The 26,774-nt window shown below is 50.3% G+C and overlaps 1 protein-coding gene across 1 annotated transcript in view; it reads left to right on the top strand.

The window, feature by feature from the left end:
• The first annotated feature begins 10,263 nt into the window (after positions 1 to 10,263).
• LOC128270127 (uncharacterized) overlaps positions 10,264 to 26,774 on the top strand; it is a 70,818-nt gene continuing 54,307 nt past the window's right edge. Inside the window, exon 1 of the mRNA XM_053007533.1 lies at positions 10,264 to 10,339. Within this exon, the coding sequence (XP_052863493.1) occupies positions 10,270 to 10,339 (70 nt within the window). The 5' untranslated portion in view covers positions 10,264 to 10,269. The remainder of the gene's footprint in view (positions 10,340 to 26,774) is intronic.

The raw sequence follows: 26,774 nt of genomic DNA, 5'->3' as shown, positions 1-26,774 counted from the left end.
CCTAAATGAGGCTATGAATATTTTTAACACTTCCAGCACGGTTGGGGCCGTGGTCGCTCCACAGGACAATGTATGCTTACTTAGGGTAGGCCGTTTTCCGTTTCGGTTTTTTTTTCGTTGCTTCTTTCGGTTCGGTTCGAGTTTGATTGAGCACCACGTAATGAGTGGCTCATTTTGGGCCCAGTCGAAAGCTGGAGCTGCAAAGTGTGACTTCGTGCGCAGAAATGGTGTTCATTTGCAAATTTGGATGAAAAATAATGTTCTGACTATGTTAAAGAAAGGCGTCGGCATTCCCACGGCCAACGAAATGGGGGTTTAAAGAAATCGACATTATTTTTGCGGTGTTGATAAGAGTTGTGGAGCGTCTATAGAAAATTGAATAATTGAAAATAAAGTCTTGCTAAAAGTGTTACGATCGAATTATCTGTTCATTGTTATCGTTATGCGACTTTTAAGAGTGTTGACTGACGTTTGATTTATTTTAAACAATTTTTTTATTATTGAACGCTATTTCCACTTTAAAACAACAACACATGGCTGTTGATTATTTATGGGGAATTGGGAAAAGCTTGACAAAATAATACTTTTTTTTCTAAATTGAAACGTTTTCGTACTATAAGGCTGGGTAAAAAGAAATCCTTATCTTTGCGTGAAATTCAAAACTTTTTGAAGATGTTTCAGTTGGTCTGAAACATAATGCTCCAGCTTCATAATGCCTCTCTTGTAGATGTTTTGATCGTTATTGGCGAAAATCTCTAGCAGTTTATTTATTCATAATATTCTCTTGATCTCAATTTCTTATCACGCAATATATTTTGAAATGCGTGAAAAGGTGATAATCGCTTGGTACAAGGTCTGGACTATATGGTGGATGAATGAAATCTTCTTAACTGAGCTTCTGAACGAATCACTAGGCGAATTATACTAGAGACGTGTGTGGCTTTGCATTGACAGACCACAAGACGTCTTCTGTTGGCCTGACCGTTTATAACTTCAAACGGTTCTAGTTGTTGACAGTAGATATCGGTTTGACCACCGTTTGAGCTGCTTCACCATACTTTACCCACAATTCTTTTCACACAACATTGTCTTATGTAGCTCATTTTTCATCCCCAGTGGCCATCCGTTTAAGAAATGGGTAGATTTCATTCAGTTTGGCCAAGGCTTTGCAGATGGAAATTTGATCCATCATGTGTTTTGGTGTTAAGAAATTAGCAAGAACCTGATAAGATAAAAAAAGTTTGGTGACCAAATAACCAGCACAGGTTATGGACTTCACGCAGCAATAGTGAAATTCTCGTTTCTCACTCTAATGTTACTCGTACCAACCAAAAATGGGACAAAAACCAAACCTTGACCGAAAAACGTTCACCTCTCAAACGTGTTTGTATCAACATTCGTTTGTCGTTTTTCAGCATTGAAAAGCATTTCTTATGCATCCTTTTACTCCCGATGGTTAGTAATAAATTCACGCAGCACAAAAACCCCAATACGGAAGGAAATGTCGGGCGGTTGGTGCCTTCGCCCAGCGATGCCTCAAGGTTTCTGGCCGAGAATTGTATTCGACACGTTTCAATTTGTCGTGCGCAGAACGGCTCACCTTTCCGGCGTTCTCCGGTTTCTGGGCACGCTTGGGTTGCGAAACCTTCCAGGGGCGGGTGGATGGATCGGGTGTCCCCCGACCAAACTTCAACCTGAAACCTGACACACACACCCACACGCTCAACCAGTCACCGGCAGTAAGTAAGTCGGCCAGTCAATCACCTGGCAGGTTGAAGGCAGCAATTGCAAGCACAGCAACATGAAGTAACACACCCCGCTCGCCGTCTGCGGACCAAATAAAGCCCGACTCGGGCAAGGGCCCGGGAGCATCTTCTTTGCATATAGATGAGCTATGAATTTTATAGCGCCCCGCATGCATGCTGCACCGAATTGGCGCAAACGCAAGACGGTGGCCAACGCACCGTCGGGCCGAAAGTGCACCACGCCAAGGCGCGGGCCAACCCGCGTTCCGATGTTTACGATGGCAATCGCTGGCGCAGCGTGCAGGGAGAGCAAAAACTGAAATCAGTTGCCGTCAGCAAGTTCCACGACGGTGGCTTGCGAAAGTGGTGAGATTTAGCTTCTTTCGCCTAGCAGCCAAATCAGAAAAGAGCCAACTCTTGCAACTCTTTCGGATTCTTGTCTGTTACCCAACGAAGAAGTGCTGCGCCCAGCATGATTGCTTGTTCGCTATGAAATTGCTCGGGCTCGTGCAATTTACTGGAGCGGTGCGCCATAATTTGCACTAACTGTCGCGGACCGAAGAGTCGTTGAATTACCGCTCAAACCAGGACTGACTTTCACGCGGATTAAATATTGATTCCCCGCGCTATCAAAATGTAGCCCAGGGCAGAAAAAGCCATAAAATGTGGCGGATGAAAATTGGCACCGATCGAGACCCCACCATTAACTGTGGACAGGACACCAGAAACCGGAACCGAACCGGGAACCAAACAACCAAAGTTCATGTCGGCCACTTCCAGCACGGCACGGCCCAGCAAACTTTCCCACCAACCGACCGACCGACGTCGGTGTCAATCATTGGCAACTTTTCCGGTCTTTGCCTGTAGCCGGGCAAATAAAATATACAACCGATCGGGCGGTGCAGAAAGTTTTGTTTTTCACCACACAAAACTTCCTTATCCCTCGGGAGCGTGCCCGGGGGCCGCGGGGGCCGACACTGGGCAGCGGGTGAGCTGTGTTGACAGAAAGTTGCTGACCATCGGGCAAAGTGTCGCACACATGTTTACGTAATGACCGTTGCGTGAAGGCATAATGAAAATTGTTTTCCTTTTTCCACGTGGCGTGGCGGAAGTCAAACTTTGCGATATTTTTGGTCGTTGTTTACCGCCGAAGCATACGGGCTGTGTAGAGGAACACTGGAGGGGCGCGATATGGTTCTATTTTTGATTGTTTTTGTCGTATAGTTGAATAACCACTGGCGATGGCAACAATATTGATTGTGTGTCATTCAAGCTGCTTGAGAGTCGAAGTCGAATCGTTAAGCTGATAACTGTCAAGAAGTAAGATAAATCAAGGTTAAATGATGCGGCATGAATGGACACCGGATTTCTACGTTACAAGGAAGTTAACAACAACCAAGCGAAAGAATAGGTGAATTATTCAAGTCTCGCAAGACCCACGATACAGTTAAATCTTATTTTACGCAGTTTACTTCAAAGAATTGATATTTTGCCATGGGCGACAAAGTCTAGCTAGTCAAATCTGTGACTTTAGTGTTAGCCCAACCATCCAAATTTATTGCCTATTTGCATAAAATAATATTTACACTACACGTCACTCAATGACTAGAAGTTAGTGTGGTAACCTTTTGTATTAAAATCAAACCAATGCACGTTTCAGTATTGCGACAAGTCTAGATAGAGAAGAAAAGTTCATCGTCTTGGCAGAAAGTACAAGCGAAACACGAATTCCTCAACTTCCTAATGGTTCGGAACCAACCGTCAACCGGAGCTTCGTAGCTGCCGCCGAAGAAACTCGTCAAACAACTCCATCCGGCGAACGAGTCAAACTAGGCGAACGTTAGTGGCCAGCACACTGTCCACGAACGGACTGACACTCCTGCCATTAAGGATTCATCACGGACAGCCCACCCCAAGCGGCCCCCAAGTTCAGTCGCACGAAGCACGTGCAACCGTATGGTCTCGTTGGCACCCGACGGTGGCGTGAAGGTGCCGAATGCCTCCGTCGGCATCGATGCGCGTCCGATTCCGAATGGGCTCCCCACACGGGCCCTAGGCCGCGTCCGTCGGCCGGCCGGGTGTCGGTAGTATATCAAAAAGTTGTTCTGCCATGCCCTGCCAGTCGAGGCAGTCGAGGAAGTAAATGTTGTTGCAGTGTGATCATGCGAAATCGTTTCAGGTTCCGTTCGCCTTCCCCTGCCGGCCGTCGGCCATTACTTTTTCTCGCCCCAAACACCCGGAACTCACATGGTGGCCACGGCGCGGAGGCTAAGAGCAATTTCTTGTGCAAATTTTCACGTTCAACCCGCGCACCACCCGAGCCGCCGCCGCCGAAATCCAACAGCTGCTGGTGCAACAACAGCACACTAAAGTCGAACGGCAATAGAAGCGTCACCGGCGAAGCATCGGCAGCAGCACTGTGGCAGATGCCTCCACCGGCGAAAAGGGAAAACTTTGCCTTCTGCGAACTTCTTGAGCAGCAGCAGCAGCAGCAGCAGGAACCAGCAAGATAACTGAGAACTGCGCCGCCGACGTCGAGCGGGGCTGAAGGTTAGCGCAAAAACTTGCCCTCTTGCGGTGTTTATGCGAAGTCTCCAGATGCTCCTCCAGCTGGCCGGGGGCGGGTGGGTGATCGGGCTCCGCCGATGCTTCCGCTCGCAAAGCTTCCAGCCCAGCGATGAAAGAGCCAGGGCCAAGCGCTTCCCGGGCCCATGTTTACCGGGGAGCAAATGAACAAAACAAAACTATGCGCGTCCCTCTGCAACGGACACACTTTTGTCCGACGGTTCCCGTCCCTTTCTTCTGAAGGGGTGGCGTTCTTTTCCCGTTTCTTATCTCCAGCATCGCCTGTGTTGGCTCCAGCGGCCCATTCGGTGTGTCTGTGCCGGGTGCTGTTCCCCGAGCCAAGCTTCATGTGCTTCTCAAACTCCACTCTTTCGACGTGTTAGACGTATCCCATAGTTGGACAGTTGCTCGTTGCCTTTTCCTTAGCTCTTGCGTGTTGCTATTGTTGTTTTCCATCGCACACACACAGAGAGCGAAATCTCATTTTTTCTCCCCCTTTTCCCGAGTTCAGCAAAGTTCCGTGTTTTTTTGGGCAACGCCAGAAAATTGGTTTCCACCCGTTGATCCCGCTGCCGAAGGTCTCTCGCTGGGGTTTGTTTCGTTTTTGGGACCCATAGCCAAGCACGCTCAAAATCGTTTCTGGGGTAGGTTTATGCTACCGAGTTATGCGAAAACTTGCGCCACGAGTGAAGAAAATCAATCTAACGAAAGCCACCAGCCGAGTGTGTGTGCGTTCTTGGCTTCATCAAACAAATAGGGATCAGCAGCAGCAGCAGCAGCAGCAGCATCGGAGCAGTTGGCGGAGTTTTGCCGGGCCGTTTCTTCGTCTACGGCACTCAACTATGCATCGGTGCATCCGGCACTTTTAGCTCGTAGCTCCGGATCACGGCCTGTCTTCCCGAAACAAAGTTTTCGCCGTTATTCGACACTGTTTCTCCCGGGCGCCCCGGGCTCGAGAGTTCGTAGGTTTTGGGCAGGTTTTTTTCATTTTCCCACGACCGAAACCACCAATCAGCCACTCGAGCCAGCCGCGTCAAACTCATCGACGAATTAACCCGTCTTCCATTGTGCCAGTCAATCGCGAGACGAGGGCTTTCGATCCCCCGAACGGTTGCCACAAACTTTGGAGCCGTTTTTCAATGTCGCCGAAAGTTGTCCTCAGCTACGCCAGGACTATTCCGTTCCACGGGCCCATTTCGAGAAGATGCGATGGGGGCCAAATAAAAACCACCACTTGGTCGCTTGGTCCGGACGAACTCACTCGTTTCTGGTGACGTTCTGGTGCGGAGACGATTAGCCCCGGAGAGGACTTTTTGAAATCTTTCGTCGGGGAGCAAACTTTTCCACGGTCGCAAACAAAATGGTTGATCAAACACTGGACGGACCCGTCCAGTGCAAACACACCATTCGGTCCCCCGGAATTCCGTATTGCGTGTTGTCGAACTCGTCGGAGCTAACACGGCATTATTCAGCAGATGATCTGTTGACGGACCCAAAATGCGCCCCGGAGCTCTTCGATCGAACGACGGAAAAATGATGACTAAGAAGCGCCTTTGCGCCTGGTTTTGGGATAAAGTTTTGGCCCGGGAGTGGCTAGCACGGTTCAAAAATCTAATAATACAATCACCAATCATCACCAATCACCGCCGGACCGATGATGACCGATGATGATCCGGAGCGCCGGTGTGAAACTGGCACCGCTAACGCGGCCAACAGGATTCGATCGAACTCTGGACTACCCGGCGTCCGGGTCAGCGATTTCGGTCGCCGGCAACCTACATTCCGGAGCGATGGTCCTGCACCTGCACCGGACCCCTCGGTGCTGGACGTGAGACCGTGCTCATCAGCGAAAATGACGGGACCTTTTCGGGAATGTCACGTCCGCGACCCTGCAGCCGCCGCCGGCCAGCGCTCGCCGAAAGTAAATGCTGAATTTTCCGAACGTCGAGTACACGCCCGTCACTTATAATTTTCACCGACAGCGCAACACGATGACTGACGGCCGGGGCGCAACGGTGTGATTGACAGCGCTGGTGGCCGGAACTTTGGCCACGGCCGACCCGTCATGAGCGTCTTTCGCCAAAGTCGGATCGGCGGCGTTTCGGAATGTGGGCGATAATGCAATTAATGCAAACCTTTTACGCTTCAGCACCAGAACACCGTGTCCGAGAGCGGACGCTTCACGGGGTGGGGTCAGGTATATGGACCGGCGTACCGACGCACAGATAGTTTGCTCAGTAAACTTTCTTCCCCAATAATACTTTAACTTATTTTAGTTCATATCATCATTTGAAGAAAGAACCAATCTGATATAATTCTTTCTTGGGTTCCCAATCGGATGCATCAATTTTGATTAAACGCGACACGCACTGACACATTGATGACAGTAATTTTTAAAATGATGAAACCCAGGTCCTTCCCCAATTTAACAGCAGCTGTTTTTCACCGAAAACTGTGGCCTTAAGCCAGCTAACGAACGCAGTGCTCGGACGAACAGATCTGGTTCATTTATCCGAGGACCAAAGACAGTCTCGCTTGCGATCATAACGAGCATCGCTGATCTGATTCGCGTCCGATGAACTGCAAAAATCGAACCGACGGACACGACGCGGTGACATGTGCTGCGTGCCGGCGTGTCAGCAGATGCGAAGTGATGCAGCATGTGCAGTGTGACACCAAGCTGGCACCGTCAAACCGTAACATGAGACATTTGATTATTGAAGCATTCCTGTTAGCTCCTGCGGCGTTGACCGTTCCATTAAATTTCGCCACGAAAGGATGGTCCGTTATGATCTGGAATTGATCATACCAAACGGACACACGGTTTACGTGGACACTGTCGTTCCAAAATCTTCGACAACGAAAGTCGAATTTAGAACCTAATAAGTTTTCGTTAGTTTTCTTCACATCGTCTACTTAGCAGCCGCGGACTCATTTTACATCGCCAATAGCATTCATCGTGTGTGTCTGTGTGTGTGCGGGCAACACTTGATTGATTAAATCAATAACTTCGAGGGTCCTTGGGCGCGAGAGTTTGCTCGGCGATTCCTTTGGCTAGAGCGCCAAAACGCTAATGAACCTGTTGCCGATGAAACGCTCGTTCGGTTGGCACGGCACGGCGGCAACACTAATTTATTTACACCCGCAAATCGCACACGCAAAAAGCGCCAAATAAAACGCGACGCGAGTATTTTATGGCGGAACATCCCGAAACCTGACAGCCGCCGTGTTCGCATGCCAGCGAAGAATTTAGCCCCGGCCCGAAAGTTTGCGCTGTTTTCGAGGTAAAAATGTAACAAATGCTCGGCGCGTACGTGAGCACACCTTCTCGTCGGTGGTACCGCTTTCTTTCTACACAAACATGCGCACCAAGAACACGCGGCGCCCGTGTATGTGTTCTTACCGGCCGGATCCTTGGAATGCTTGCTACGCAAATGTTTTTACATCTTTATTGCGCCTGCAAAGCGGGCACCGACAACATCATCCGGCGCATGGCTTTATTTTTCCTTTTTGTGCAGGACGCCGTTATGCTTCACGTTTGATCATTCTCATCCCCGACCCAGGCCAGGGTATGTTGATTTTTGCGCGGAACTTTACAGGCCATAGCCTGGGCTCCAGGGCCGGGCCGGGCCACATTTTGATACAATTTGCTTTGCCGAATGACGAAATCAAACATGTTACAAAAATCATAATGCCGCACCGTCGCCGCCATCTTGTTGGTGGCTGCGCCTTCTTTGACGTGTGACGCGAAGCGAAAACCGAAGGTAAATAATTGCATACCCAGCAGGCGCTTTAGCGTTCGCCGTCTCCGAGCGTCCCGAAAAGATTGGCCAAAGATTAAAGAGCTTTCCTGTGGAAAGCGGACGCGGCCCGTGTGTGGCAGCAGGATAAATCCATCGAGTGATTCATTCGGTGTAAAGTGACATGAATCATGCCGTGTAAGTCGCACACAATCAGCGGGGCGTCGTTTGACTCGAACGACTTAATGTACACATTATCACAAAGTATTGTCGCAACTCTGCAGCGGGCTCCCGATTTGTAACCATTTGTGTGCAGCAACATCGAATGTCGGTCAGGCTCCCACGTCGGGCGCGCTCAATTTGGTTTTATTGTTTTCGGTTTCCGCTTCGAAGCGCTGCACTTTGAGTTTTATTATTGAATTTTTCATGTCTGTTTGCTGTGCCTCGGCTCGGTTTCCACGGGGTGGAGGGGGGGCGGAAGAATCTGCCCCCGAGCCGACGGTATCCGGTGCTTATCAACAACCCGGGGCCCCTGCCCTGCTACACTGGCTAAACTCACTAACCTAGTTCTCTCGTTTGCTTATTTTTGCTACTCCATTTCAGATACGTCCAATCAACAGCTCAATAAACACGTGCTGGAGCATACCCGCAGCAGAGGACCACAGCATAACGCGGTGGCAACCAGTGCCATCGAATGGAATAAATTGTGAAAATCGATCGGCAGTGTCCTGGCTGCAGCAGCAGCAGCAGGAGCAGCTCCGATTGGCAGCCGTGGCAAAACGACTTGACGCTCGAACATCAACGATGTTCCAGATCGTTTAGCTTTCGCACCGATAAGCCACCGTGTGCTGTGACACTCGTGCCGCTGGATATTACTCGTTCGTGTGCGTGTGTGTGTGTGTAATCGATATCGGTGGTGCAGTCCGGAACATCGCAAGTGAAACGGGCCGCGCCCGAGTGGCCATGCAGCCCGCGGTCCGGAAGTCCTTTGCCACCTCGGACTCAGTGGCTTACTGGCGGTGCTTGCAGTGACAGCTACTACGGTGCCCCTAGAGGCTGGCCCGGGCGCAGCAGGATGAAGCAGATGTCGCTCGCCACGTTACTGCCGCCGGCGTTCAGCTCGGGACGCTTTCGTGCACCGTGAAGGTTGTGAGCCGTGTGTGTTCTGCTTTTGTTTATCCTTTTCGGTTTGGACCCAATCGCGGATCACGGTGAATCGGTTTTTGGGGAGCATACTTCGCGGTGAAACAAAATGGAAGCCCCCGAGGGCGAGTGACGGCGTCTAAAGTATTCACGGTTCCCCGGATTCACCGAGGCCGGGTGTTCACCGGTCCGGTACAAGATTGAGGCTGCTGAAATATTCAAAGCAGCACAAGCAACGGAGCGATAGAAATAGAGACGAAAAAAGTGATAGCAAAGAGTGCAAAAAAGCCACTACGGTCCGACCCAACGGCAGGAATGCAGGAACGAAGGAGAAACCAACCAGCAACGACACAACATGTGCTAGAATTTATCGCTCCGCATGCTAATCGGGCCCCCGGTACCGTGGAAAGTGACGTACTTCCGGTGTGAATTGCGAGCACGTCGGAGAAAAACGGTGAACGGTAGAAATAAGAAACTCAGCCGACGCTTCGAAGGATTGCCCTTTTTGGTCGCGGTTTGGACAGGTCCCGTGTGCCAACGGTGCACCGTAAGCCGGTGGTGCGCGCGATAATCAAATAGTGTCGATCCTCGCAAATCCTTGGCCGGGCCTTGGCCGGCACAGGAAAAACAGGAAAATAAATAAATGAACAACAACGCCCTTTGATCTCGCTCCAAGCCATGGTGGCACTTAGCGTACCCGCCACCCGCTCACCTTTGATTCGAAGGCAACGCCAAGGAGCGTTGCAGACGTGCCACTCAGTGCTGCAGTCGGTGTGTGTGTGTGTGTGTGTGGTGTAGTGCTTAGAAGTGGTTTGCAGTAAGCCGCTTCGGAAGCTGCTAACCCGCCGAAGACGAAGTGCATCGCAGATACGGTTGTGGCCTCGCCCTCTAGCACCGGTCAAACACAGTGCATGTGTGTGTGTGTTCGATTTGGAGCCTTGTGTGAACCCGACAAGGTTTCAGCGCGAAGATCGACCTAATCGAAGCGACCGACTGAGCCGACGGTTGGCGACTGGGAAACGCAGTAAGCAGTGCGGAACGAAGGCCCGATCGCCGAGTGGATGAACGCATCCAAAATGACAATGACGACGGCACACACGCTGTGCATCGTGGGGATGATTATTTTCTTCAGCTCGAGTGGCACAGGTAAGACACCCGTTCCTCTAACGAAGGTCAGGTCCGTCCAAGGCTTGTCGACTCGAGCCGGATTTGGATTGATTGCCTGGAAGTGCTTCTCTTCCGTACATGTGTGCATGTGTCTGTATTTTTCCCTATTTTATGTTGGATAAAAGGGGGCCCGGAGTGCGCTCCGTCGGGCCTGACAGACAGGAAGCCAAGGGAAACGGAGTATCAACGTTGAAATCTTGGCACCGTAATGGAGTACGCTACAGCTCCATGCATTCGTGCATTGTTAAGTACGTCTTGCAACGGTGCACTTCCGTTTGCAGCGAGAAATTTATGGCCTCCCTTCTTTAAGCTCTGCGGATCTTTTTGCCCCAAACAAGGATTCAGACGGTAGATCGTATGCTAAGGTTTGTTGCTCTATATCAAGATGAGTTCAAGAAACGGTTACGACTTGAAAATCCCTTTAAAAGCAATTCCGCAAATCAGTGTTTGAAAGTTCTTTTTTAGGAAAAGAATTTGTCACAGCTTAGTAACTCTTTTCTTAATTCCAACAGTACACAGTTCCGAAAATACGGAAGCCATTATTTTCATTCAAATCAACCCCTCACATTAAAATATTCGTAATATACAAGGACTATGAATTAATTCATGCGGTTTTTTTTACTAGGTACAAAACACGACATTTTCAGATGCTTAAAAAGATGTTGTTTACACAGTGACACTGACTGACTGGCAGGGCATCAAGTTTAGTGCAAGTACTTAAGTTGGTGCTTAATACCGGTCTACCCGTTCTAATAATAATAGATAACATGTTATACAACATTCTACATCGTTTCAGGAGTTTTCAAAGTACTATACTGTATTACCTGTTGAATATTAATCATTCTAGCACTTTCAATAAAAAGCGAAACCCCTTTCCTAATCGAAAGAGCTCGGAAAGTTTTACTGTCCGATTCCAGGCTCATGTTGAATTTCGTGTGTAATCTAATATTTGTTGTCATGAAAAACTGAGCCTTTTTTTCATCGCACACCACGCGTTGGATTAGGCGCCACACAATCATAACGCAACGGACCGACGGACGTGTTGAGTTTTTCCCTTTTCCTTGATCATTAATTTATATTTGCACGAGAATTTATGCACGCAACGCCCGCTTCAACCCCCTGGGCAAACAGTGGAATCGGAAGCCGAGTGCCAAACTGACTCCGAGCCGGCCGATGATGATATACGACGACGACGACGTCGACGGTGCGCCAGAAGTGAGCATCGAGCCGGTGTTTGCGTTGCGTATCAATATTAAAATACCCACCAGCCCCAGAAATGGGCCGGTTCGCCTTTTTTTGCCACCGGCACCGGGAACTCGGTATGCAAATGATCAGCACACGGGCGGGCGGACGGGTGGCGGCCAGGAACGGAACGACACCGGCACACCAAAGTTCCCCACACACACATTGCGAAGAAATTGAATAAGCCATCAAAATCTTAACTCACTTCCTGTGCGCGCCGTGCTCCCCGTGGCTCGAAACATTCTCATCTGGGAAAAAGGAACCCAGCGGAACCGGAAGGGTAACGTATGAGGCGTATGCGAAGGACGGGGAGGGAAGAAACAAAAATCCATCGCAAACATCCGGCATTTATTTTTCTCGCAGTTATTTTCCCCCCAAAAGCGGAGCGTCGTCAAAGAGTCGTTTGATGATTGACATAAAACGGGAATTGTTGTATTGCCGGTCGGCTTCCGTCGCCTCCGTCGACCGCCCACCCCTCCCGACGGGGTGGCAGACGAGGGTGGAAAGCATAAACTTTTCGGCTTTATAGGTGCCTGCCTGATTACTTGCTGCTGCTGCTGCTGCTTCCTCCTTCCTGGCTGTGCGCTTGTCAAATAATCACAGTTCCGGGCGGAGCGAGTCGGGCGTTTCTGTGCTCCAACGCTAACGCTGAGCTGCTTTTGTGCCTCGTCGGTGTCTGCGTGTGCGATAGTGACTTTAAAATTTGCAAACGACAGGTCAGGCTTAGCGTACACAGGCGCCACGGTTTGAAGTCAAGTATTTATGGCGATGGAGGCGCACGGTGCTTTAAGTGAAATTTCGCCCCCCCCGGGAAATTGACGGGATTTAATGCGGATGTGCGGATTTTTATGTGCCCTCATTTTTCCGGCAATAAAACTTGGGTGCCAAACCATTTGCCATCCCTCCCTTGGCTGCTTTGGTCGAAACCAGTCGAAACCGGGCATCGGTTTATCGGCGATTTCATCGATCGTGTTTAATTTGTGGTCATTCGGCCGTGTTCGGTGGCGCCCGACACTCGCAAACCAATCGGCAAATGTTGCCGGGCACTCGAAATCAGGAGCGTTGGAATTGTCAGCCCGATAACCGCATCTCGAGCACCGCCGGGGGCCCTGGAGCGCTGGTAGATTTCGTCGTTACAGCAATTTTCATGATGTATTCAAAGTGCCACCCGGATCGCGCCAGGCCGGTGGAAATGATGGTGCCATTATCATACACAAGGCTTACGGGTTTTTCATTCTGCTTTGGAAACCGCGCACCGTATAGGATGTACCCGGCATCCTATACGGTCGTCTATTAAATTGAGGCCCAACGTTTTTTATACTTTTGCATCGCTGTAAATGAAACTCCCACAGTTACGGAGGCACATAAATTATGCATCACGTTGACATATTTGATTTAATCAGCTCCAACAGTGTAAAATCCATTATGAAATATTCAATGCTGAAATGGCAAATAATGTTTTCTTTTTTGTATAATAACGTCATCGCAGGTGCTAAGCTTAAAGAGCAGTATTTAAGGTTCATACATAAACATACACCTAATCGTAATTGGTTGCGTCGCTGGCGTGAAGAAGGGCCCGCGTTATCGTTCCTTGCCTTTGTTGATACCATACATGAATGTCTGAGTGCATGGCCGTAGGGCTGGAGACGGGCCATTTGCTGTGCTTCCAATTGGCCGCTAAATGGTTAACTGTTTCGTGTCCGCCCGATAACCGAGATGCATCATTTGACTAATGGTGCCGATGATTTATGATCACATCCTCATGTCTGCCGGATCGATTGGTCAACGGGCGGCGGTGTGCGAACCCCAGCTAACTAATAACTGCTCTTTGATTCATTTAATCAATGCGATAAATTTGATTAAGTATAAATCATGCAATTACTGCTAAACACGATGCGCATGATTTCAGCATCATTCATAATGCATGTACCGAATTAATTCAATGATGCGATACAATGTGGGCTAATCACGATGCAGTTTTACAAAAGCATAACTTTTACCTCGATTCTTTGCGGGCACCATACACCTATACAATGCTGGCTCCATTCGCCCTAACCAAAACCAACTCTTCCTTCAATTACATTAAACCGCAATCAATAGGGAATGGATTATGCAATGATCGAACGAAAGTGCACTGATGACTGAACCTAAATTATGTAAAATGTTCTACCATTGCATGCCAGCACCAATTATTTGGGGTGTAATTTAATTGAACTGCTAATCAACCGCTCGGTGCGAAGAGATTGACATTGACAGTGTTTAGTAAAACATTTCCACACAAAAGAAACCCCCATTCCTGGGCAACCCAGTTCGGTAAACAAACACAATTAAAGCTCAACCCGTGGCTTGAAAGATTTTATGAGCATTTTCGGAAACCAGAACTCCGACAGGCGGGGGGAGAAAGAATAGAAAGAAAAAAAAACATTCTTCTCACAGCTGAATAGCCCCCCAAGTACGGCGAATTGGAGGCAATAATCGTTAATTATGCTTTTCCATTCGCGTTGCGCTGCGGTTGGAAAAATCGCTGAAACGTATCATTGATCAAATCAACCGCAATCTCCGCTGCCATCGTGCCCCATCGGCAGCGGTCGTTGGGTGGAGGCCCAAAATCGAGAGTCGTAGACGTGGTGCTGTGCGTGGCTAGGGTCGTTTATGCTTCATCATCCGGGCGCTACCCATCCACCGTACCAGGCAAAGCATTCGATGAAAGCCACGTTTTCGAGCTCCGATGGCTAAGCCGGAGGTCCTTCGCCGACACGCAAACCAGTGTGCGGCCAACGTGAGAAACCGCATCCCAACATTGGCCAAAAAAAAAAGCAATAGGAAAACGCCCGCTTTCCCTCTCGCGTACGCGCCCGCCCATTTCACGGCCCGTTTCGCACGCATCGTCCGAAGGACAGGAACATAGGAAGCGCTCGCGTTCGGGGCCGTGGTCGATTTTGCGTATCGGCTGGGCTTCTCGCATAAATATTAATTTAATATCACCCGGACCCGGCTGCTGTTGCTGTGGTGGGCGACTAAAAGGAAGCGGAATGCCACATTACATTCGGCCGGCCAGCCAGCCAGACCGCCGCCCGGTAATTAAGTGAACTCCATTCAACAGTTCCGCGAAAAGGCTCCCGACTTCAATTCCGTGCCCGTTCCATTTTTCTTTTCAATCGTTTTCCACGCTTCAGCGGGGCGATCACAGTTTCCGGAATGAAGATATCAACTAAATTCCACATTTTAAACGCTCATTACCTTAACGGTCGCCCCAATTGTAAGCTCATAATGTTTATGTCAGCCCGCAGAGGGAAAATCTCACGTAGCATAAAATGTTAAAATGTGTTTCCACCCAGCGCTGCAGCATAACACCGTTGGCTCCCGGCCAATGGTCGGGAGCCCACTTCTGATTGAAGTATCAATAAAACCCGGGCATATGTTGCATTTTGAAACACCAAACATCACCAAATCCATATCACCACCGCACACGTATTACATATTCCGCGGCCTGATGTGGGCCCAATTTCAAATCCATCTCAAGCCATCATCAATCTGTTCCGACAACGCAATCAAAATCGCTTGCATCGCACCGAAAAAAAGAAACCGGGAAAAAATATCATAAAATTTTTCTCCCGACCCGGGCCCGACCGACCAGCGCCACCATCTGGCCATCCGGAAGCGGATACAGCGGGGCGCTGACAGGCCAGAATAAAAAAAAACACAAAAACATGAGCAAAAAAACTGACGGCGATACATCGGAGAAGCTTTTTTCCTACGATTGCTTCCGTCCCATCCGTCATTCCGTGCATCCGCTCGGTGCCGGAGTTCATTTCCGGGCGCTTCTCCACCGCAGTCCTGGAGCGCGTCCAGCAGTCCGTGGGCATCGGGTCCGATCGGGTCGGGCCACATAGTAGTGCGCCCTTCGCACAACACTAATCCCAAATAAGGCAACGCCAACGGCAACCAAGAAAAAAAGGAACACGCTTCCAATAAAACCCTGACTAAGCCGAAAGCGCCGTCCATCCTCGAGGTGACCGTTCCTCGTGTCAGTCATCGAACGGGCCGAGCGCCACCCACCCACGACGTCATGCTGTTGCTCACCTCGTCCGCTTCCGCTTCTGCTTCGGTGAGGAGTAAAAATATTTACGACCATGCTGATTATGCAGAATAAATCAAACCGTGTTCTGGCTTCGATCAATAAAATCCGGTGCGCGCAGCTCCGGTTCCCCATAAAATGGGCTCCGGCCGTTTCGGGTTTTTGGCCCAGCCTCCGGGGGTGGGTGGTCCGCGTTGGCCACCGTTTCAACCCCTTCGGCAAACACACACACACTCTGGCCATGGGTCGGTATTTTAAAACCGTTGCGAACCTCGTATTCTCTATTCTCCGACGACGACGACGCCGATGACGGACTTTCTTCGCATTCCTCCACGGTCTCGTCGTCGCTCCTGTGGCTTCCCCGCCTTCCCCGTTCGTCCTCGGCGGTCGGGGCGTCACTATGGTAATGATGATTGAATTTGAAATATAAACCTCAACCTGTCGCCAGTTTCCATCGCCGTCACGGCTTCCGTGGGCCCTGGTGGTCTGGAGCGGCCTTTGTCGGGTGTCATAATTCACAAATTTGCGCACGACGCGAGGCCACCGGAAACTCGCGGGTGGCTAGGACGGGCGAAAGGGTAAAGTTGGTTAGTCACTCGGGGCGGAAGGTTTTCAATAAGATTCCGCTGGGTATTGAGACCACCGCCACAGTTTCCCTGGGCAACACCGAGCCCAAGGATTGTCCACGGGCCTCGGGACACGCCATGGCCAGAACAGGATGAACCGACCGTTCGGAATGGGCGATGGATGCAAAAAAAGGAAAAACCTACCCACATTCACGGACTCCGATCTGGTCTGATTAAATTTCACTCCAACTCCTGCACAAGCTGCAGTGTTTGTGTGATGCCACCGGACCATGTTCCAGCACTTTCCAGCATACCCCTTCTGGCTTCGCCGTCGGGATTTTAAACGAAAGAGATTACGTTAAGTAAGAAGCCCTAGCATTACTGCTGCATAACGTCGGGCTCCAAACTTAAATTAAATGGAAGTAACCTTGCAACCCGGGATCCCCCGGGAGATCGTTCCGAAAACTTTGGATTAAAAATATTAATGTTGAAAAAAAGTCGTTAATTCCAACTTCTGACAAATTGCCAGCACGGCCTCGGCCCGCTGTCATCCGGTCCGAGCCCGCGCGAAAGCGAAGCCATAAATTAAATGTACGAAGGGCTGTGCCGATTCGCGGAATGAAACCTAATTCGGCCTTGCGCCGTGGGCGGCCCAAGGATTCCCAAGAAAGCCAACCCGTTTTTATTTCGCTTTGTCAATAATCAAGAAATATGTCATGTTGGGTCGGGCGCGCCACCAGTCAACGAACACCGAGGAGTTCCCCGAAAGGCCTGTCCCGTCGGCGGGACGATAAATATTCTTGCCCTTGGTGCCGCACCGGGGACGCACTAGTTTCTGGGGTCGGAACTTCAGCCCGTGCGGTCGCCTCACTCCCTTGCCGCTCCACGCACTAATCGATCAAGTTGGCGAAAGTTTCCTTAATTTGCCGCGCCGCGACGGCGATGTAAGTAATACGAATTTATTGTTGTCACCGCCGGTGCCGGTGCCGGCGCCAGCGCGTTAATGTATGCAAACAGAAATGGTTAATCTGTTGGTGGTTTGCCGGGGGGTGTCTCGGGAGTTCGATTGACGAGCCACGGGACATGTTTGCGGCCGCCGCTATTTGCTTGCTGGTTGACATTATGAAAATACATGACAGCGAGCTAGGCGACAGGTTTGAGCCCACGACAAGCTGCCAGCGACCGATGGCTGCGGTAATGATGACAAAACGGTGCCCGGGTGCTGGACGGAAATTCCCCGAACCGTGCAATCCACAGGCCGACGGCCCTAAGGCCTCCTTTCCTACACCCGCAGGAAATTGGCGATGAAAAACGGGCCCGGACCACGGGCAGCTAATCCTGGAGCCGGTGCGTTGCCCTCCACGGAGGACTTTATTTGCTAATCCCCAAGAATGTGGCTCCGAAAGAATGCGCCCTGGGACAAGATTATCGCCCACTGCTTTCTCTCTCCCTCTCTCGCTCTCTCTGGATCAGGAGTCTTGGAGGCCGTTTGACGAGGGCCAATCTGAGGGCCATGTTTCAGCTTGTCATGAGCGACCAAAAAGGACATCCACCAGTTTTTGGGGGTGTCGGACGGGACATGTTCGCCGAATTCCGTAAACCCTGACCTGACCAGGGATCGGCGAATGGGACGGATGTAAGAACAACGTTTCAATTCAACCGACAAAGACACTAAAGTGAACCGCAAAGTCGATGAAATGTTTGGCACAATATGTTGCACTGTGAGTTTCCCCCACGAGAGCGAGTTGTTCTGGTCAGTTCCATAAACCTTCCGGTCCCATTCCTGCTCGACGATGCACGGAATGATGTGATGATGACGTGTGTGATTGACCGGATCCGAAAACTGCGTCTCCACTGCGAGAACACATGGTCAGAGCACGTCGCGGGACTCCCAAAAGTCCGAAAGAAAAACCTCGACATGATTATGACAGCCGCACAGCCGAAATAGGGCAATTCCTGCGTCATGTTAACGCTTGTCGTCGCTAACTGTTGCGTGGACCACAGGCAGCCTCAGGGCTGTTCCCGGGCGTCTCGACCCCCAAACACCGTCCATTTCCGGTCCGGAATGATTGTGCCCTTTTGCATTGTGCGCTCCCAGTGCGCCCTTCCCCGGGCGACGATGATATTTTGCCCGGCCGTCCGTCCAGTGTAGGCCGGATTGGCCGGATGTTGCGAAGGGAAGAGAATTAAGAAAATTGTTATTAACTTAGGTCATTAATTTCAATGCGCCCCGGAAGTGATGGAATGTTGTTTTCGCCTAGACTTTTGCCACCATTTTTTTCTTTGTCTCCTTTTCTCACCCACCACCCAAGGTCAGTTCAGTGACACCACGGATTGACGTGGTCCGCGGCGGTGGCGGGAGCAAAATACGTTGTACAATCTTAAATTGGGCGCCATAAACCCGGTGTAATGAGAGTAATTTGGCGAGCATAAAGCATAATCATAACATCGTTACGGACTACATCATAAGTTAATTTATTAATTCGGTTGCCGAAAATTGCAAACATCCAACAACCTTGGCGGCTTCCGGCGCACCTTTCGCACCTTCAATGTTCGTCCAACATGAATTTACACTTCCAATCGTGGTCCAAAGCATGGCGCTAAGAAAGAGAGAGAGAGAGAGAAACTCTGTTACAGAGCGCGCTTTAGGTTGAAACCAAATCCGCCCATTTAAAGCTTCCACTTCAACACGATCCCGCGCGGTTCTAAATCATCCTGTCACTCCGACCACCACCGCCACTGCCTCAAACTCGAAACACTGTGCCGCGTGACGTGATGTCACTTTGTTGCGCTGTACACGTTTTGTAACAACCGTTTCGTCAGTTTACGCTATCCGGCAATCCTTTGGCATCCTTTCGGCGGGTGCGTGCGTCCCGAAAACCGGCGGCAGGAAAAAGGCGGAAGCCAACGACTTCAAATGACAAATGCGACTCCCGACTCTCGGGCAACGCTAACGCTTCGGATTCGGATGCCGCGGCCGCCTTTCTTGAGCAGCTTCTTTTGGTCACAGCGAGATTCCTCCTCGAAGCACTGGCGATGAGCGAGAGAGAAAAAGAGAGTGTGTCCTTGTGCCCGAAGATTATCTTTCCGTCCCCCTTCCGCACGCCCGGCCCTAGGGAAGCCGTTTTGCATGGCGAATTGCTGCGGTCGACGCAGAGGTCGGCGTCGGACTGTGTTCGGCGCCGTCCGGGCTTAGCGACCGTTTTACGACCGGACCGGAAGCCGAATTGCTGGCAACTTCTGTGCACCGGACCGCGTTTCGCGCCGAAGCGCAAAAGGAACCGAGGCAGATTAATGGGCGCTATTTATAAAAGTGTAAATCGTTTTATCGCACTCACCGGGCGCACCGAGCTCACCCCCGCGTGGGTGGGACGACGGTGGGACGACCACTTTTCCGAAGAACTCATTTCGCTTATTTATGCTGAGCTGGCCCCGAAACCGTGGCACCCGGGCTCGGGCCGGGCGTAACGGCAGTAACGGGAACGGCGTGAGATCGGTGATAGTATCGTGCGAAGGACACTTTAAGACCCGATCCCTTTCAACCCTTCCCGGCTCGGGAGTTGGGTTTCAGGGTTTATGCTTCTTCCTTCCGGGACAGTGGAGCGGCCGCGCCCACACTCTGCCCACAGACAGGCAAACAGGCGTTTTGCTATCCCAAACAATTGCCGGGCGGCCGAAGATGGATGTTTGCCGGGGGAAAATTAAACAAAAACAGTGCCAATGTGCCGGGCCGGGTGTGGTACTGTGTGTGTGTGTGTGTCTGCGAGTGGCGTGTGGCCTTCACCTCAACAAAGGGCCCGCACGCACTTCATAAAGCTGTAAGCAGCAGTCACGCCACATTTACTTTACATCCGATTAATTATGTTCCCTGGCCATCTTAATTTCTGGTCTTTTTCTGTCCCTTTCTCTTCGCCGGTCGAATTGGATGGTTTTTCTCGGTCAAAAAGGTTACTTTGGCAGTTCTACCCTTCCAGCGTTTCGAGTTCTTATTTTGATTACTTTCACATTATCTTAGATGGACTTTGGTAAGTACTCGAACTCTATCGAGCTGCGGCCTTTGAAGGATTCATCGCTTTGGATTTTCCAAATCAATAATAGAGAATAGATTCCGTTGGCAATCTACTTAGATTATGCATTCCTTCACTAGCCAGTTCACTATACCGGACCGATGAGTCCCACTCCACGTCGTTGAGCGTGCCGAGCTATAGGTCACCCCAGTCACCGAACGTAGGTCCGGTCTGGCGATGGAATTCAGAACCATCCGGCCCGTCAACTCCACCCAGGGTTCGATTAATACTCCCGCTCTGGAGTGCCTTCTCGAACCACATTCAGCCGTAGCGTGGCAGTAGATAAGGCACATACGAGCAAAAATTCCGTATTCCTCGCAGGAAGCGCTCCGAAATAGTCGTCCGGAGCCGTCGCCTGCCGAGTGCGCCTGTGTGCCACTCGCATCTCTCATCGGCCAAGCACGGTCCGGACGTGCTACATCGCAACCCGCGCTGGATCTCGGATGCTGCGGCCCAGTTATGTGCGAAGTTATGCTCAGGCAAATTATTATCGTTATTATGCTTCGGAGCTTTCGAGGCCCGGCCGATTGGCCGACGCCGGTCGTCCCCGGCGCTGTCGAGTGGCCCTCGGATCATTGGGATGAATAATTTATCGCTCAATAATTACGTTCGACTCGATCACTTGAAGGCCCTCTCTTTCGTCCTCGCTTTCTGTTCATCTGCGCCGTCTGTGCAGTTTGATGTCTAAACCTTTGGCATCAAGCAGTCCGGTGTTGCTGCTTTTTATGCCATTTTTGGCCACGCATTCGAACGGCAGTCTACCGTTTCGCTTGTTCTCGGAGCTCAGTTGGCGATACTGCCCACCTTTAAGCAGTTGGTAACATCGAACCAATTTGTGTTGGGGCTGAGACGAACATAATCAAGGCTCCGTAATCGGTAGCCGTAATATTTTTTTAACACTTCAAAAACCATGAAAACAGCGATAGTGGTGTTGGTCAACCCGACGAGTGTTTTGCAGTGAATCAGCTCAACCAAAAAAACACACTGTGTCGGCAAACTACGTGCAAAAACTGTAGAGAAGGACCGGATTCCCGGTCCGCTGTTTTTGTGTCATCCGTTAATCACGAGATTGTTCGATAGCAGGCCAATCTGCGGAATCAATCATTATTTCAGCCCAGCCAGTCGTAAATAACGGTTCTGGGCCGGCGTTCCAGAAAACTCCACCAACCCAGATTATCCTCTAATTACATGATTTGCTGTTCCAATCACCGTGTTCCACCGTTTGCAACCGAACTGTGTGACCGTGTGCCGAACATAAAATGTATGCTGCATGTTGTTTGCTTGCAGTAATGAAAGCACTTTAGCGTTACAAACGAATCGATTAGTTTTCATAATAAAAACCATATAAAAATAAGTGAACTCTTCACTCTTTTCACCACACACACACATGCGGGCGAATAAAAACGAGCCTCGTTATATGATTCTCGCAACAATAATTTATTGAGTCCACAAGAGTTCCCCATAATTAAGATCGACTAATCATGGCCCGGAAAAAAGTGGAGAGTCCCATCCTGGCCATCCTCGGCCGCCCTTTGTCGGGTTGTGAAAAATGTAGTTCATTTGAAACAATTTCCCAGCGCCGGTGCCCGCACCAATGGCTATCGTTCCGGACCCAATTTATTATTGGCTCCGCCGAAGGGCCCGGGCAAAAGTTGATTCGTTACCGTATTTTTGCCGTATCGAAATGGAATCAATTAATTCCGCTCGCCGGAGACTAGTTTTCCAATCGGCATCGGGCGCACCATTTCTCATCATCGATTTGCTTTCCCGGAGCGATCCTTGCTGTGCAGATCCCGGGCCATCCTTGGGCGTGGGTCGAAGAATCATCCCGGTCGTCGGGGTGTCTAATATATCGGGAGTCCCGAACAGGGTGGGGGGGCAGCGCCGGAAAGCGGCACGTAATTGCGTTCTGTGGTTGCGAACTGAAAGCGATAATTTAATATAACGAATAGAGGCGACAAACTGACCAACGGGGCACCGGCCAGCCGGTGTCTGGGTCAAAGATTGTGTCACTGTCGGTGTTTGTTCGGGGTTTCCAGTTTCGAAGCCCCCGTTATGATTTGCCAACGATCATTTTACTTTAAATTTTAATTTATTTTAATTATAACGACGAGTGATTAAACTGACAAATTGCTCTCGCTTTTCCGCGTCACTATTTCGCAGCATTTTGCTAGCAGGAAAAAAATGTGGCCGTGGCATCGCACGCACGGGATGTAAGCGGATAACGTGCCACGCGAAACAACATGCGAACCTTGTTCTGCACCTCAAACTGTTTGAGTGGATCCAGTATTTTAACGAGTTGCCTCGCGGTGGCATCCGTGCCTAGGGACTGTCAACTTGGGCTGCGCTACATCTCAAGTACTGTTACCACGCGGTGCTAATGAGGTTCCCGAACTAAATTAGCCGACTAGTTCGCGTAAGTGCGGAGAAGATGATGCACGCCGACGGTGGAGAGCGGACCAACTATTTAACGTAATTATGCTCGGAATTTAATAAGAAGCTGTGTGTACCTCTCACAGTTTGGTGAGAGGTTTTTTCTACTTTCTGTCGAAACTTTCCACTTGCATCATGCTTCATCGGGCTGGCGCTCCGATATTCATAACTCACCAGCGACGACGCCCTCAAGTGCCAACTTACTTCCATGTTGACAATTATTGTCAAATTTCCAACAAGATGTGGTAGATTATCACGTTCGTGAAACTTCTACCACGCCGCGGGGGCTAAAGCATGACACCAGTGTAATGGCGAAAGGTTTCCGTATATAAGTGGCGTTGTTGACTCTCATTCACTTCAATAACCGAGAGCGGTCCTTGTTTTCCAAAGTCTAGCGGAATTTCAACTCGTCTTCATGATGTATTTATGAAGCTAATTTAGGCGGAAGAGGGACTTACGCTTATAGCCATTTGCCAGAACGCGTACCAACAGCGATGGGGCAATGAGAAAATTGAGTCCCGTAATATCAACTTTTTTGGATTTGTTACATGAAATGTTTTCTCTACTTGGGAGCATTTGGAACTCCGCATGAGGGCCTTTTCTTCTTCCTATTTTGTACCAGTAACGATCAGTTTTTCTACGGAAAGAAGTCCTAAGCTTCTGGCCTATTTATGGCAATTTGCGGCGCACTACGGGTGCACCCGATCCGGGGGTCCTTCCGAAGCACAGCTCAACACTTCGATTGATTCCAATTTCTCACAACGACGCGACCGGGAAGAAGCTGTGAAATGCCCTCGCAAATTACGTCTGGTTTCTGGCGACGATTTACCTTTCGCTCCGCTTGGCCGGCCCTGGACTGGACCGTAAAACGCGATGAAGCGAAAACTTCCAAGCTCCGACGCAGGAAAGTTCATAACGGGCGTGGAGTAGTGGATCCTGGACCGGAATGGAAAACGATCCTAGATGCCGTAATGGTGGACGTCGCCTGAGGACAGTCCCACCGCTGGCCCGTGCGGCTGGCTGGCCATCTGACGTAGAGCAATCATAAATAAAAAGTGCGTTTCTCTTGAGTTTGACCTCGCTGCCGCTGCTCGGAAAATTCCTCCACACTTTTCCGGAGGGCCACCGGGAGGGCATTACTGGGGCCGGGTCCGGGTCGGTTGAACCAGTCCGGGTATTGATTGAAACATTGAATGAATAATAAATTAGAATTTAATGAAAGCGAAACATTTCCCACGGGGCTGATCGGGTGGGTGGTGCGGTGGGGGCCACGTGGGAGGACATCGACAACAGCACCCGAAACGGGTCGGACCCATGTGGCCTAGAGCGACCACTGTGCACCACGCAACGGCATTCGGGACCCGGGCCCAGCGGCCCAATTGTCCGTTTCGAAAGTCCGGCCCCGGCGCACGGTTCCGAAAGCAAATTACCGTACTCGATCCTATTTTGTGCTTTTTTCGCTCTCTCGCTCTCTTTCTCTCTCTGTCTCTCTCTCGCTCTCTGTTTCTCGTTCTGTTGACGAAGGACATGAGACATGTCCGGCCGGTGACGGCGATACACCCCGGGCATTTGGATTGGGTTGCCGAGCATAATGAACTCATAATAATTTCGGCCACCGTACACCGGGGGCGGTGATGGTGTTTCGTCGTCGTCGTTGCCGTTGCCGGAGACCATATTTTTTATGACTCCCGCCGTTCCGGGAAAGGGAAACCAGGCGTTAATGAGAGGTTCACTTGATTGGGAAGCTCACCGGAATGCGCCCCAAGATGGACAGCAGCCTTGTCTGCCGAACAGAAGGGGGGGTCGGTAACGGTTAAACGAATCGCAAAACGGTCTCTGCTTGTGGGTCGGCCTAAGCTCTCGGTTTTTGACATTTTAATCAAGGGGCAACACCCAACAGCGGCTCGACAGATTTTCCATTAATCAGCTTCATCTGTGGAAAGTAGCTTTGCGTTATTTTGAGACTCTTTTGGCTCAAACCGAAAACACTGGGTTCCGATTTGAAGTCCATCGATAGCGTGTTATGTTTATTTTTCCTAAACTTAGTTTTGCCAGGAACTCGTTTCGAATCGAGTACTACAAATAAAACCAAAAACTTAACAGATACTTGACCACTGCTGCACAAGTATGAAACCGTTGGCTCTGGCTGTCAATTTAACCCTCGTCACAATACCTTATCGGCAACAGTGTCTTGTTTTGACATTTAGGGAAGAGGAGAAATGTTTTAGTCTGCAAGTTACGAAAAGTACGAAATGCGGACAGCATCGGCTTGCTGCTAGCGTTTGAAGCAGAAACGAAGCATGAATACTTGTCGAAGGCATGCTCTTGCAAAATTGTAGTACTTTGAGGGATTAAAAAAGGAGAGAGTTCCAAGACATTGAACCGCAACAATTTTCAGGCGAAGATAACATAAAATCGCATCAACAACACGTGAGATCGGTTGAATGTGACTAAACACGGTTGAATGCCGTGGGAAAGATTCAGGAGATCCGATGGCCATGCACAAAAGGAACTCATTTCTCCACCGGATTGTGAAGAGTAATGAAAAATGGATTCATGTTGAGAATCCTGAGCGTAAAAGTTCCTGGGTAAGTCCATCAACTTCGGTTGCCCAACCAACTGCCTATGGACGCCAAAGAGTGCTCTGTGATAGGTCGGAAGGGCATGATCTAGTATGAGCTACCCAAACGGTTGATGCGCAACGCCACCAACAGTAACTGGCCAATAAATTTGACCACAGATCCATAATCCAACACTAACTTAGTTTTACTCCCCGAAAACAGAGTCAGTTCGATTCAGCAACGCAACAAGTCTCTCGCGTTACTTGCGAGCGTCAGATAAGAGGCGAGCAATAGCTTCCGCAAAATTACCTTTACTCAGTCTGAACGAATTCGGAAGCATCGGAACATAAATGCGGCATAAACGATACCTTTCAGCTTGCACTTGCACTTTGTGAAAGCGAAACTTTATCAACCGTTTAAAATTTAACACAAATCTCTCAAACTGCACGCCCTGGGAACACGCTCGAGGCCCCAGGAACGTGCTGAGTCGGGCCAGGACACCGACGCAGGATCGAGGCAGATGCGCACCGAGAAGCTAACGATTATTTTATGAGCACGTCTCCCTTCGCCCCATCGTCAGCCAGGCAAGGAAACTGCCGTGCGCATTATGAAAGTGCATCCGTAATGCGTTTCCGGTGAGTGTTTGCGGCGTTACTGCCGGGGGCCCTGTGCATGCATCTGAATATTTGTCCGTTTGTGGCGCCGTGGCGAGGGCTGTAAGCCGCTGTGTGACCCCGGGAGCTGCCGGATCGGATCGGGGCTACTGATGCGGTAGTTCCTCATCGCTCGCCGGCTCCCAACCAAGTGGAGCATAGATTTTCTTTCCCCAACACCGAGCCAGCCCCAGAAGATCAACCTCAAACTTTGCATTATATTTGAAATTGTTTTGCATAACTTTTGCCAGCGCTACTGGCATGCTCCGAGCCTTCCGTCCACCACCACCCCAACGGATCCGAAAGCATAAACAATGCTAAATATTCTCCATTCCTGCCTGCTCGGCTGGCCCAGGCATTGATGGCGAACCGACATCTAAGCAGCTAGCAAATAACATAAACTAGCTTCACGCTCTCGTGTCCGCCCGCTCGCCTGCGCCAGCCGGGACCCAGGACCCCGGGCCGGAGGACCACCGACATAAATATGGTGGGCACGATGGGGTGAGGGCACGCAGCAATGGCGGCAGGTGGCGTACGTAGTTTTTGAGGACATTCGAAACGATTTGCGGTTCGGAACGGGACCCGAAAGGGAACCACTTTTCCCAGAGAACCTCCCCTCCTCAAAGCTCCCTGCCAACGCACACCGCACCACCGAGTGTGTTAGCATATTTATGGGAGGAAAATATTCCGTTTAGTGTCCCTTTTTTCCCGCTCGCCGCCGTTCGTTGCCTTTTTCCGAACGGTGAGTAGGGCTGGTGGTGTGGCAGTTACGGTGGCGGTGCTCCAGAGGGCCACCGAGTGGAAGGGCGGACAA

The sequence above is a fragment of the Anopheles cruzii genome, chromosome 3, assembly GCF_943734635.1.
Source record: "Anopheles cruzii chromosome 3, idAnoCruzAS_RS32_06, whole genome shotgun sequence".
NCBI lineage: Eukaryota > Metazoa > Arthropoda > Insecta > Diptera > Culicidae > Anopheles > Anopheles cruzii.
The sequence above is the reverse complement of the archived record's forward strand: the minus strand, read 5'-3'. Positions and strand labels throughout refer to the sequence as shown.